At 47.5% G+C, this 14,467-nt stretch overlaps 1 protein-coding gene across 1 annotated transcript in view; it reads left to right on the forward strand.

Annotated features, from left to right (window-relative positions):
* GAA (alpha glucosidase) overlaps nt 1-14,073 on the forward strand; it is a 28,332-nt gene extending 14,259 nt beyond the window's left edge. The window contains exons 7-20 of the mRNA XM_083430259.1: nt 578-696; nt 848-979; nt 2,954-3,064; nt 3,530-3,643; nt 3,775-3,859; nt 4,604-4,721; nt 5,534-5,667; nt 6,290-6,441; nt 9,310-9,458; nt 9,696-9,837; nt 11,064-11,162; nt 11,415-11,579; nt 11,700-11,852; nt 13,029-14,073. Coding sequence (XP_083286385.1) covers nt 578-696; nt 848-979; nt 2,954-3,064; nt 3,530-3,643; nt 3,775-3,859; nt 4,604-4,721; nt 5,534-5,667; nt 6,290-6,441; nt 9,310-9,458; nt 9,696-9,837; nt 11,064-11,162; nt 11,415-11,579; nt 11,700-11,852; nt 13,029-13,088 — 1,733 coding nt within the window. The 3' untranslated portion in view covers nt 13,089-14,073. The remainder of the gene's footprint in view (nt 1-577; nt 697-847; nt 980-2,953; nt 3,065-3,529; nt 3,644-3,774; nt 3,860-4,603; nt 4,722-5,533; nt 5,668-6,289; nt 6,442-9,309; nt 9,459-9,695; nt 9,838-11,063; nt 11,163-11,414; nt 11,580-11,699; nt 11,853-13,028) is intronic.
* The last annotated feature ends 394 nt before the right edge of the window (nt 14,074-14,467 follow it).

Genomic DNA, 14,467 nt, shown 5'->3' on the forward strand with positions numbered 1-14,467 from the left:
GCTCTGCTGCCTTAATCCTCTTTGCCCCCTGAAGGAATTCTGCTGCCGCTCTGATTAGTCCCTACAGTGGTACCTTGGGTTACGAACTTAATTCATCCCGGAAGTCCGTTCTTAACCTGAAACCATTCTTAACCTGAGGTACCACTTTAGCTAATGGGGCCTCCCACTGCCGGCACACGATTTCTGTTCTCATCCTGAGGTAAAGTTCTTAACCCGAGGTACTACTTCCCTGTTAGTGGAGTCTGTAACCCAAAGTGTTCGTAACCTGAGGTACCACTGTATTTGTATTTATTACAATGCAATAAACATAACCATCAAAATCTTTCCATGAATATTTGGAATGGGGGACTGACCCCTTGCTCCTCATCCTGGCCTTAGCTGCAACAGAAAAGACGCTAGATTTTTTTATCCATCTCCCAAAGAACATTTGAAGGAGGAAGTTTAGTTCTTCAAATCTTGGAGGTTGTTTCGTTGAAAGTTTACTTGCATGTTGCATTTGTGAGATGCTATTGGTTGTTGGAGGCCTCTGAGTATCTTTCCCTTTCTCTCCGCCACCACCTATTCCTTCTTCCCTCAGGGTATCCATTCATGCCCCCCTACTGGGCCCTGGGATTCCACCTCTGTCGCTGGGGATACTCATCTACGGCTGTCACCCGGGAAGTGGTGAAGAACATGACAGCGGCACGATTCCCCCTGGTACGTGGCTTCCCAGAGTCTTCTCCAGGACACAGCTTCTCCCTCATGTGTCTGTAGAGCCGTGGTAACTGAGCAATGGGGAATAACAGGGCCAGAGCATCAGAGAAACCGCCTGTATGCTCACTAATGCCGCCATCTGTGGACTTCACAGGATGTGCAGTGGAACGACCTGGATTATGCAGATGCAAGGAGAGATTTCACTTTCAACAAGGATGGTTTCGGGGATATGCCAGATATGGTGAACGACTTCCATCGTGATGGCCGGAGGTACGTCATGATTGTGGTAAGTTAATGAAGTCTGTTGTCTTTGTCCATGGAGTTTTCTTGGCAGGGATACTGGAGTGGCTTGCCAGTTCCTACTCCAGGTGGATCTCGTTTGGTCAAAACTCTCCACTATGACCTGTCCGTCTTGGGTGGCCCTGCACAGCATAGCTCATTGCTTCTCTGAGTTATTCAAGCCCCTTCGCCATGACAAGGCAGTGATCCATGAAGGAGGTGCTGGAGGAGACTCTTGAGAGTCCCCTGGACTGCAAGAAGATCAAACCTATCCATTCTGAAGGAAATCAGCCCTGAGTGCTCACTGGAAGGACAGATTCTGAAGCTGAGGCTCCAATACTTTGGCCACCTCATGAGAAGAGAAGACTCCCTGGAAAAGACTCCGATGCTGGGAAAGTTTGAGGGCACAAGGAGAAGAGGACGACAGAGGACAGTGTTGGACAGTGTTCTCAAAGCTACCAGCATGAGTTTGACCAAACTGCGGGAGGCAGTGGAAGACAGGAGTGCCTGGCGGGCTCTGGTCCATGGGGTCACGAAGAGTCGGACACGACTAATCGACTAAACAAGAAATGAAGCCTGAGCTCTTCCACCGATGGGGAACTTCACAAAGGCCTTTTCTCCACATTGTAGATGGTCTGTCGGGACCTATGGCTAGATTGCAGACTGATCTGAGGTAGTTCATGACAGCAGCACAAGCACCATACAAATATATGGTAAAACATTAAGAAATGGGTCCCCCAGTGCATGTTCTGGTTAAAAGTGGGTCCTGGATCTGAAAAGGTTGAAGATAACTGCTCTAGAGTAGGAGTAGCTGACCTGTCACTACCCAAGTGATATGGGACTCACAAATAGTCCCTGACAATTGGCCACCAGTCCAAACAATCTGGAGGGCACTTTCCTGGCCTACAGTAAGAAACAACTTGAATGATTCTAAGCCTAGGTACAATGCTTAAGCTGGAGGTTGGAAACCTGCATTTCTCCATATATTTTTGAACTCCCAACACCATTTAGTGGTCAGGGATGAGGGAAGTTTTAAATGTTTGATGTTCTATTGTATTTTTAATATTCTGTTGGGAGCCGCTCAGAGTGGCTGGGGAAAAGTATTATTACAGTGGTGCCCCGCAAGACGAATGCCTCGCAAGACGGAAAACCCGCTAGACGAAAGGGTTTTCCGTTTTGGAGGTGCTTCGCAGGACGAATTTGCTATGGGCTTGCTTTGCAAGACGAAAATGCCTTGCGATTCCTGGGGTTTTTTTCCCCTCCCCCTTTTTTCCCAAGCCCCTAAGCCGCTTAACAGCTGTTCGCTAAGCCACTTAACAGCTGATCGCTAAGCCGCTTATCAGCTGATCTAAGCCGCTAATAGCCTTTTAGCAGCTAATCCACTAATCCCTTAAGCCTTTAATAGCTGCTAATAGCCTTTTAGCAGCTAATCCGCTAATCCCTTAAGCCTTTAATAGCCGCTAAACCGCTAATAGCGCTAATAGCGCTAATCCGCTAATGGGCTTGCTTCGCAAGACGAAAAAAACCGCAAGACGAAGAGACTCGTGGAATGGATTCTTTTCGTCTTGCGAGGCACCACTGTATTATAATATTTATTATTATTATTATTATTATTATTATTATTATTATTTATTATTTATTTCACTCCTGGTTTAAGGCTACTGCTGTTGGTCTGGGCTGCTTTCTGAGATGCAACAAGCAAGCAGCAAGTTGCTAGGACTTCTCTTTCTTAAATCTGTAGATTTATATGTTGAGAAATCCCCTGGTATCTATGACCGAACTCTTTTGAGGTGTGAGATTCCAGCCTTGCTGGTCTGACCTAGAAAATGGAAGTAGTTATAAAATGATAGACTTCATTTCAAGAGATACTGTGTTTTGGCCTGTTAACTTTTCAAAAGTCGTGGAATTCCATGCTTTCTTGCATTTTCATGTCATCAGATCTGATATGTCCTAGCCTGCTCTCACTGTGTTCTCTTTTTAGGATGCAGGTATCAGCAGTTCCAGCCCTGCTGGGAGTTACAAGCCTTATGACGAAGGCCTGAAGCGGGGGGTCTTCATCTTAAATACAACAGGGCAGCCTCTGATTGGAGAGGTGAGTCATGGGCCTGAGCCCTGAGCTTTGGCAGACCATGAAAAAATGCCTGCTCTGAATGCCATGCGTTTTTGAGTGAAATCAAAGCCCATGATTCATATTCTAATTACTTGAGCTGGATGGGTCAAGGAGAGACAATAGGATAGACCGTGTCTTCCTTTGTTCATGGGGCTCCAACTTCCATTTTGGTAGCGTTGCAAGCGAAGCCCTGTAATATTGCATTCTCAGCATGCTATATGGCTGCGATTGTACACTTGCAGTCACCATTCCCCTGGAAACCACAGAGGATTCTGCTCTTAGACAGCTTTTTCTGTGCCTTCATTGGCTTTCCTCTAGTTCCATCTTTTAAGGGGTTTCAGGAGAACTGGGCCACAAGTAGTGCTCTAAGGATGCAAGTAAGCATAGCATTGTGACACACAAGGGTTTCCCAATTGCTTTTGACGCCTGTGACCTTTTATCTTCCAGGTCTGGCCCGGCCCCACCGCCTTCCCCGACTTCACCAACCCAGAGACTCAGCAGTGGTGGCATGACATGGTCAAGGATTTCCATGACCAAGTGCCCTTTGATGGCATGTGGATTGTGAGTTTCTTATGCCAGTACTTTGGTGTTGTCATGTTCATTGAACGGAGGAGGCGCAAAGTCCTCAAAATCCCTTTGCTTCTACACTGATGGAGAAACAAGATTCTTCTCCTTTCCACCCCCCTTTCTAGGACATGAATGAGCCATCAAATTTTGTGGAAGGTTCCTTGGAAGATTGTCCCAGCAATAAGTTTGAGAAGCCCCCTTATGTGCCAGGTGAGAGAGAGAGAGAGAGAGAGAAGGTTACAAAGATGGGGCTTTGTTAGTAAATGGTGGGTGGAACTGGAGAATCTGGGAATAGAAGATAAATCAATAAACCTGTTAGGGAGAGGAATCTCCAAATATGATTACTTGGGAATATTCATGACAGCATGGCCTTCAGTTAATTCTGCTTGGATTACTGCACTGTGCAGCACTGGATGAGCTACTTAACAAAATCATGACGTACACCAGGGATGGGGAGCTTCTTATGGCCCCGGGCAAAACATGACTAGTGGTTAAGGATAGTGGAAGTTGGTCCAGCAACATCTGGAGGGCCTAAGGTTCTCTACCCATGATTTACACACACTGCACTACATGAAAGCAGCCAAGGAATCACAAGTCACAGAATGCCAGTTAGTGCAGGGCTGGTGTGCATGAGGAGCACCAAAGAGCAACAAGTTCATCCTTGTTTGGCCTGGTTCAGATCCTGAAGCAGGAGTCCTAGCTGTCGCTCCCGATTGACCTCTCTGTGGTTAGTCCTATAACCACAGCAGCTCCCTGTGAAGCTCAAGAGACTTGTAAGTATTGAGAAGTGTTGCCTTTTTCCCTTTGGACTGCAGGAGCTCCTAGTTGGGCACTAGTGATCCTAAGATCCCTGAGACCAAGAGTGCTCAAGAATTCTTCACTTGCCTTCTAGCTCCTGGGTGATGGCCTTTTTGCTCACACGTTCTGCCTTGCCTGCCCCTGTTCCCCACATAGGTGTGCTAGGAGGATCCTTGAAGACTCGAACGCTCTGTGCCTCCAGCAGGCAATACCTGTCGTCCCATTACAACCTGCACAATCTGTATGGGTTGACCGAAGCCATCGCGTCACACGAGTGAGTAGGACATGCAGAGTCCTCGGGGACCCTGCCCAAAAGGTGGCATGCCTCTTGGCTGCAGAGTCTCATCTTGGTTTTCATGGTTCTGTCACTGGTGATAAGCTGGAGCCAAGCGCCTTGAGTTTGAACTTCTGCCTGGGAATCTTCTCATGGGCTGTAGTAAATCAGCACTTCCACCAGCACTTGGACTACTGCAATGTGCTCTGCGTGGGACTACCTTTGAAGGTGACTCTGAAACTACAATTCAGAATGCAGCTGCCAGACTGGTGACTGAGAGCAGCCACCGGGACCGCGTAACACAGGTCCCAAAAGACCTGCATTGGCTCCCGGTATGTTTCCAAGCACAGTTCAAAGTGTTGGCGCTGACCTTTAAAGCCCTAAACAGCCTTGACCCAATATACCTGAAGGAGCATCTCCACCCCCATCGTTCTGCCCGGACACTGAGGTCCAACGCCGAGGGCCTTCTGGTGGTTCTCTCACTGCGAGAAGTGAGGTTACAGGGAACCAGGCAGAGGGCCTTCTCAGTAGTGGCGCCCTGTGGAACGCCCTCCCATCTGATGTCAAGGAGATAAAGAACTACACAACTTTTAGAAGAAATCTGAAGGCAGCCCTGTATAGGGAAGTTTTCAATGTTTGATACTATGTTTTTATATGTATTGGAAGCCGCCCAGAGTGCCTGGGGCAACCCAGTCAGATGGGCAGGGTACAAAAATTAATTTATTATTATTATTATTGAAAGATCAAAGCTCTGGGTGGACAGGGGTCAGTTTCTGACATTGCCCACGACTTCCCCTCCCTTCTGTTCTCAGCGCTGTGGTGAAAGTGCGAGGGAAGCGCCCGTTCATCATCTCTCGTTCCACCTTTGCCGGTCATGGTCACTATGCTGGTCACTGGACTGGGGATGTCATGAGCACCTGGGACCATTTATACTATACCATACCAGGTAAATATGTTTGGAGAGTCAATCCTGGGAACTTGCCATGTTCTGCTTTTAAAGATGCTGCTTTGGAGTTCTTTCAGATCTCCATGAGAGAGGAAATGGAAGGTGTGTGGCCTTAGAGATGTGAATTCCCTAAAGGTAAAGGGACCCCTGACCATTAGGTCCAGTCGTGGCCGACTCTGGGGTTGCGGCGCTCATCTCGCTTTATTGGCCGAGGAAGCCATCGTACAGCTTCCGGGTCATGCGGCCAGCATGACTAAGCCGCTTCTGGCGAACCAGAACAGCGCACGGAAACACCGTTTACCTTCCCACCAGAGCAGTACCTATTTATCTACTTGCACTTTGACGTACTTTCAAACTGCTAGGTTGGCAGGAGCAGGGACAGAGCAATGGGAGCTCACCCCATCACCGGGATTCGAACCGCCGACCTTCTGATCGGACAAGTCCTAGGCTCTGTGGTTTAACCCACAGCACCACCCACATCCCAAATTCCCTAGCAGGGATGAATTCTGTGTAACATCACACACATACATGCACAAAAAAACCCACAGACCACTGCAGAATCGTGTCTGCACCCAGAGCCTGCCACTGAAGAGGTCATTCCATGTATTTTCCTTGCCTTCAGCGGTGCTGCTCTTTAACCTCTACGGCGTGCCATTGGTTGGCGCAGACATCTGTGGCTTTGTGGGTGACACGTCAGAAGAGCTTTGTGTGCGCTGGACCCAACTGGGCGCCTTCTACCCCTTCATGCGAAACCACAACGACCGTAGAAACAGGGTAAGCGACGGTAGATCAGCCTTGCTCTTTCCCTCTCTTTGTAACATATTTACGCTGTGTGTGAGGTGGTGGTGGGGAGCATGGCTGGGATTAAACATTTTAGAGAGTTCAAATGGAAGGTGTGTGTCTCTGGGAGACAGGAGCATCACTCAGCAGTGGCGTAGCGTGGGGGGTGCAGGGGGGGCCGGCCGCACCGGGCGCAACATCTGGGGGTTAGGGTTAGGGGGCGCAAATCCACGGGTTAGGGGGCGCAAATTACTTGCCTTGCCCCGGGTGCTGACAATCCACGCTACGCCACTGTCACTCAGTGGTCCAGGATAAAGGGCTGGTGGACCATTGTATCTGGATTGGTCTCTGGTGTCATGAACCAAGCATAAAGGTAGCTTGAACAACTCACCCCCTCTCCCCCAAATACTTCCGGTTAGTTTAATCTTTGGAATCGGCTTCTGCTCACTACAGCCCATCCTGTGAAGCCTGCCCCCCCCCCAAAAGTTCTGATAATCATTTTTGTGAAGCAACAGTAAAATAACATTCAGCTTCATGCTGTTGGAAGAAAGCAGACAAAGGCGCCATTTCCTGCCCCCTCCAATACTGAGCAGGAAGTAAGGGTCTAACCTAAATGCACTTCATTTAGAAGTGTCCCGTTCATTTAAGAGTGTGCAGTGACTTGGTCATAGCCACAGGCATAGAAGTAATAAAGGAATTGGCCGGATAATGTTTTAATAGCAATGTTGCAATGTGGCAAAGAATGCTGTTAGGCGTAGAGCCCAAGGAAAAGGTTAGGGCAACTTAACTTGAAAAACAAGGTCATGTAATGCTGAGCTGGTGGAATAACCCCAGTAGTCTTGGCGCTGCTATGCAACTGCTTGCAAGGAACAAGGAACTATATGATTAGATTCACAGCTTGCATGGTATGAATTGTGCAGCATGCACAACTCATTTAGTTCTTTTTATAGTCTCGTATATCATTAACTGGACCTCATGAAGTGAGTCAATTTTCAAGGCAATGCTTACTCGGGAGTAAGTTCTAATGTGATCCATGCTGTTTTTTCTTCCGTGTAAGTGCATTTAGGATTGCAGCCTTAACCGTGGTTTAATAGTATCTCTCCCCCCCCCCCCCCCAGTTTTCTCCACCCGAAGCAATAATTCCATGGATTTGTTTTTACTTAGCAATGTCAGTCCCAGTTATTTTCACTTTCTGGGTTTTGCCCATAGCTGGTTTGGTAGATTTCACAGTGGCCCTTAAGATGCTGCACATCTCAGTGGCAAGTAACTCCATCCCATGCAGTGACCTCTGCCCTCTCTGCTTGCTACAGTGCTCTGGCTCTGTGTGCCGCTGCTGCACCAAAAGTGGCCATGGGGGTCCTTTTAGTACAGGAACTTCGGCTCTACAGTGGTACCTCGGGTTGCAGACACCTCGAGTTATAGACGCTTCAGGTTACAGACTCCACTAACCCAGAAATGAGGGACGCGGGTGGCACTGTGGGTTAAACCACAGATCCTAGGACTTGCCGATCAGAAGGTCGGCGGTTTGAATCCCCACGACGGGGTGAGCTCCCGTTGCTCTGTCCCTGCTCCTGCCAACCTAGCAGTTCAAAAGCACGTCAAAGTGCAAGTAGATAAATAGGTACCGCTCCAGTGGGAAGGTAAACAGCGTTTCCGTGCACTGCTCTGGTTCGCCAGAAGCGGCTTAGTCATGCTGGCCACATGACCCGGAAGCTGTACGCCGGCTCCCTCGGCCAGTAAAGCGAGATGAGCGCCGCAACCCCAGAGTCGGTCACAACTGGACCTAATGGTCAGGGGTCCCTTTCCCTTTCCCTTTAACCCAGAAATAATACCTCGGGTTAAGAACTTTACCTCAGGATGAGAATAGAAATTGTGCAGCAGCGGTGCGGCGGCAGCGGGAGGCCCCATTAGCGAAAGTGGTACCTCACGTTAAGAACAGTTTCAGGTTAAGAACGGACCTCCGGAACGAATTAAGGTCTTAACCCGAGGTACCACTGTACTTGCAGCAGTGGCAGCATAACAGTTAGAAATGACTGTTACTGTCGATGTAGTTCTAGTTACAGGTAGGTAGCCATGTTGGTCTGCCATAGTCAAAAAATAAAATAAAAAATCCTTCGAGTAGCACCTTAGAGACCAACTAAGATACGTATCTGAAGAAGTGTGCATGCACATGAAAGCTCATACCAATAACAAACTTAGCTGGTCTCTAAGGTGCTACTCAAAGGAATTTTTTTATTTTTTATTTTGTGTCGATGTAGTGCCAGAAATTGCAGTCAGTACAAGTGCCCAGTCTTATGTGCTCTGTTACTGGCACAATGCGCCCTATGGGATCATGCGTTAAGGCAAGAGCCAGCAACGTGGTGCTCTCCAGATGTTGCTGGACTCCAAATCCCACCCCTCTGTGTCTGTTGGCCATGCTAGCAGGGGCTGATGGGCGTTGGAACCCAACAACATTTAGTGGGCACTGCATTAGCTACCCTCGGCTGCAGGGTTACTCTTTTTATTTCAACTCTCATAAACTCTACTCCTGTTAGGCAGTGTTTCCCAAACTTGGGTCTCCAGCTGTTTCCCGACTTCAATTCCCATCATCCCTGGCCACTGGTTTTGCTAGCTAGAGATGATGGGAGTTGTAGTCCAAAAAAAGCTGGAGAACCAAGTCTGGGAAACACTGTTAAGAGTGTCAACATGTCCCACAGCGGGTGTTGCACTTCCTGGTGAAAAGGATGTTTGGGTATCGTGGAGGGTACATGTGGGGGAAAAGATGTTTTCTGAATCTGATCTTGGCAACCTGGGAAATGCCTCTTTCTGCAGGAATCTTTGGGGCATGATGCTTCTAATTTGTTTTCTCCCTCTATCTTGCAGCCCCAGGAACCATATGTCTTCAGCCAAGAGGCCCAAGAAGCCATGAGAAAAGCCTTCTTGCTTCGCTACTCCTTGCTGCCTCACCTCTACACCCTCTTTCACAAGGCCCACTCCGCAGGGGAGACGGTTGCCCGACCCCTTTATCTGGAGTGAGTCAGCGGACTGCTGTGCTGGCAGTGAAAGGGTCAGGTGCTGTGGGGAATCTGTGGCCTTGCAGCCATTTGACCCACGGGGGTGGGGGGGGGGAGGAGCCAGAGAGAGAGAGAGAGAGAGAATGAAAGAGAATGTTTATGAGCTGGAGGCGGAGGAATTTGCATCTTGATCACATCAAGTTTGTTGATTCCCTATAATACAGAGTGGTATGGGGGTGAATCTCTTCTCTGCAGGTTCCCAGAAGACCCCAATACATGGGACGTCGACCGACAGCTCATGTGGGGAGCAGGGGTTCTCATCACTCCTGTGTTGGAGGCAGGGAAGAGTCATGTCAGCGGCTACTTCCCTTCGGGCACATGGTACAACCTTTTGGCGGTGAGTGTTGCTGCTTCCTCTGGCTAGTGCCGCCATTATTACTATTGTTGTTATCCCTGTGGAATGCCCTCCCATCAGATGCCAAGGAGATGAAAGAACTATACGACTTTTAGAAGACATCTGAAGTCAGGCCTCTTTTGGGAGTTTTTTTTTATTCTGATGTTTTATTATGTTTTTTTATATGTGTTGGAAGCTGCCCAGAGTGGCTGGGGCAACCCAGCCAGATGGGCAGGGTATAAATAATAAAACTATTATTATAATTAATGTGGAAGATCACAAGTGCCTGTGCCGTTTCACTGGAATCGGGAGCACAGTGGGCAGAGAAGGTTGATAGTTCCCTGCTCCAGGTCCTTTCAGCTTCAGTAAATGGAGCCTTCCCCATGATGTCCAAGCTGTATCTGAAGCATATGTCTTGATTAGACATTCACAGAATTGAGTTCACCTAGGTGGTCATCATTGACCTCGCACCTTCGTAACATTATTGTGCCCACTCTATAGAAGCTGTGGTTTCTGATAACTTTCTGCAACGTGTCTGGTAGATGACTTGCCCTTCAGGCTTGGCCACATTCATGGGCTCCAGAAATACTTGTTTTGGGCGCTGTGGGTTGTAATGATCAAATACTTGTCACATTTCATATTTTGCTTGACTTGAAACTGTCAAGTGACTAATCTTGTCTTAAAGCGACAGTAGCCTGAATCATCATCCTGAGTGGATGAAAATTTACCTTTAGACAATGCAGAAGTGGGCTGCCGTATTTATTCTCAATCCAAATGCTGGCTAAACTGCAGTAAAGAGAGGCTTGGTAGCTCATCAGCTCTTAGGACAGTGTGTGAGTATGTGTGTGTGTGTGTGTGTGTGTGTGTGTAACCTTTTCTGCACACCAGCAAAATGGAAGGTGCGTTCAAAGGGTGGGGAGCCATGATACCACTCAAGCACCAGCCAAGCTTGTGTATCTGAAGAAGTGTGCATGCACACAAAATCTCATACTAATAACTAACTTACTTGGTCTCTAAGGTGCTACTGGAAGGAATTTTTTAATTTAATTTAATTTAATTTATTTTGTTTTGACTACGGCAGACCAACACGGCTACCTACCTGTAACTAAAACCAGCCAAGCTGTGTGTGAGCCGCGAAGTCTCGGCCTTTGTGCATTTTGTGCCTTTACACACCATGCACAGGATTTCAAATGCCTGCTTAATGATGGGTCCTGTATCTGGCTTTTCAGGGATCTGCCATACACAGCAAGGGACAATGGGTTCTCCTATCGGCTCCACTTGACACTATCAATGTCCATGTACGAGCAGGTCACATCTTACCCTTGCAGGTGAGTTAATTCTACCACTTTTGACCTTGCCTGGACATTCTCTGTCTTTGAATCTACCCAGGGCCTTTACCAAAAACAACAACACAGAACTACTAAGCCAAGTACTGCCATAGGATTCTCTTGGCGGGGTGTTCTTGTGTGCATGATTAGTGGGGTGCAGGGATATTTTTATAATATTGCTTGGGAGGGTGAGCTATATTTCAGAGCTTTAATGTTCTGGTTATCATCTTCCTCCACTGCCTCTCTCCCCAGGAACCTGCCTTCACCACCACAGAGTCCCGCAAAAAGGGGATGTCCCTAGTGGTGGCTTTGACCCTGGAAGGGGTAGCAAGAGGTGACCTATTCTGGGATGATGGCGATGGACTGCAGACCTTTGAGAAGGGTGATTACACACAGATTGTCTTTCTGGCAAGAGATGTGAGTTTCTGGGAGAAACAGGTTGCTCCTTTTGTTCCTAATGCCTGGGATTTCATTTGGCTGCACCTGTTTTGTGGGGGTATCATGTCATTCTCTTCCCTCTCTCCCCAATGGCTACAGGGCATGCTGGTCAATGAGATTGTGCAGCTCAATAGCCAAATAGATGGGCTGCTGTTGAAAGAGGTGGCAGTTCTCGGTGTCCCCAGCCCTCCTCAGCGTGTCCTGGCAAATGGGGTCCCCATCCAAGACTTCTCCTACCGCACCGACACCAAGGTAAGTACTTCTCTGTTGGTGGAGGCTGATGCCTCTTCATGCTTGCACTGATTGCAGAAAGGTTATACACGGCCGCAAGGTGTAGGACACTTTGTGGGAGACAGCATGAGCTATTTCAGCAATGGACTATTCTGTAGTCCGCTTTTAAAAAGTATGTTAGTAAAGATTTGAAAGTGCCAAATTGATTTGAGCAGGGCTTGCAGTGTTCAGGGAATTAGTTACCTATTAGATTTCTGTTTCTGCCCTTGAATCTGAAGTTGCTGGGCCGGTACAAAGCAAAATGTATAAATCAAAACAAATACCATAAAGCAACAACCGTATAAACTGGGCATTGGACAACATGGCTACCCTGAGTTCCCTGTGTTTCTCCCATGATTCCCAATACTTGCCCCAGTATTTCAGTTCCTCTTTTCTGCTCCCCAAAACCCATCTAGAAACTTCCTCAAACATTCTGAATGTTGTAAATGCTATTAAAATGCAAATCAAGGGAACACAACATCATTCTCAATATACTTGGGGGTAAATGCTCTTTTGCTTTTGTTTTGTTTTTACTTTATATATCCATCTACACCTTGGAAACAGAATATTCTCAGAAATAATTAGGATGGCTGCAGTGTAGACCATACATGACTTTCTAACTCAGAAGACAATTGTTGATTTGGTTTAGAAGTATGGCAGCTTCTCTGGGTGGGATTCAACTGATGAGGTCCACTCACGCAGTGATATTTCCTTCCTCTCCATTCTCCACCCTCCCTAAATCTGCTCTGGTTTTCTCCCAACCCTCCAGAACAGGTTGGCATGGAGGGGGAGAGTATTGCTGTGCAAGTGGACCTCATTCCATGCATGCATACCCCACTTACTGCTGCACTGAATTCCATCCAGGGTGCTTGCCTGCAGGAGCTTGTAGGGCTGCCAACAGGCTGTCAGTCTAGAGGTGCCTGTCGCATGAACTGGTGTGTCCACATGGGGCAGCAGCCACATTTGAACCATGTGTGCCACGGAAGCCCAAGCACAAAGGGACAGCAGAACTTCCCATCTGCTTTGTGAGATTGCCCATGGCCCCACAAGGTCTCAGTGGAGATTACCATGAATCAGCCAGCACCTGAGCTTGGACTGCTTTGTCCTTCATTGTGATTCCAGGATGAAGTCACTAACTCTACCTTGTCGCTTCCTCAGATCCTTACCATCCCACTCCACCTGCTGATGGGAGAGCTGTTTCTCATCACCTGGTCCTGAGCAAAGAAGAAAAGCTCTCGCCAGTTTCTCTGCACCACAAGAGAAGAATGAAAAACCAACGATAACAATGCACCTTATTCTATCTGTACGCGACACTGGAATGTTTTGGTGATTTGTCAGAAAGTGTCTTTTCAGCAGCAAGAACTGTTTCCTGTTTTCCTCTGGCACTGCAGAGAAGGGAAGGGGAGCCTGTGACCCTTCTGGTGTCAAGGATGATGGAAGCTGTAGTCCAAGAGATCTAGAGGGTCACAGGTTGCTCAGTATCTGTTGGAAGGGGAGTAGTCATGAGTCTTCAGGGACTTTCTGTATTCTTAATTTTAGACAGATATTTGATGGCTTTGGTTTTGCTTTTTGGATGCTGATGAAGTTCAAGACACATGGCTGAAATTTTCAAATCTCACCCCCCCCCCCCCGAGAAAAAAGAATGTTCATGGGAAGACAGATGCTGCTTTGTTGTGATGAAGCTCACCTTAATGGTACGACCAGATGGAGCAAATTTCAGACAGAAGCCATTGCAAACACCCATTTCATTGGCTACCAAGCTCAGCTCCCCTTGAATCAATTGGTAGCTTCCCATTGGCTGTAGTGATCCAGGACTAAGGGCAGTGGAAGGGAAACTTTCCTGGCCTGGGGAGCAGAATCTTTCAGGGGAAAACAGCATGGCAATTGAGTTAGTCATTCCAAATCATGTCCCCCTGCCCTCCTGTTTTGGGCAGATCAAGGGTTTCTCTATGCACAAGACCTAATTTTATTGCACTAAAATGCAGCTCTATTTTGTAGTGGTGCATCCACAGGAAAGCTGTAAAAGCTGCTTGCTTGCTGAAAGAGCAGCTCTTATGAACAAAAAAACCCCTCCTTTTTGGGGAAAGGCAGCTGCAACAGGAACTCAGGGAATACAGAGAGTCTGTTTGCATTTGAAGCCTGAAATGATTTTTTCCCCCCTGCCTCTTAGAAGTCTGTCTTCTCAATAAATATTTTTCTTAAATCTTGTGATTTACCCTCATTTGTGTTGGATCTATTTCACTGGTGGCAGAAAATTTTAAAAAGGTTCGCCTTTGATAAAAGGTGGGTGATCACAAAGCAACACTCCCTACTACTCATAGATCTTTCCCATCTCTCCTTCCTATTTGCTGCTTCCTTGTTTGTCGCATTTACTTTGCCTCTCAAAGCTCCAAACAGGCCAGGCATCCAACTGGCTCTTTATCAGGTGCATTCAGATTGTTCTCCTGTTGCCATCAAGATTGCTTTACCAGCACCCAAATGGTTAACAATAATGATGATATCCTGGGGGGGGGGGTTGCCAAAAACTGCTGCAGTTTGAGGATATGGTGCTGCTGTCGCCCAGCATAAGGCACAGACACAAGAGCAAATAGTAAACA

Source organism: Podarcis tiliguerta (genome assembly GCF_965153285.1).
Source record: "Podarcis tiliguerta genome assembly, chromosome: 2".
In the NCBI taxonomy this organism is placed as follows: domain Eukaryota; kingdom Metazoa; phylum Chordata; class Lepidosauria; order Squamata; family Lacertidae; genus Podarcis; species Podarcis tiliguerta.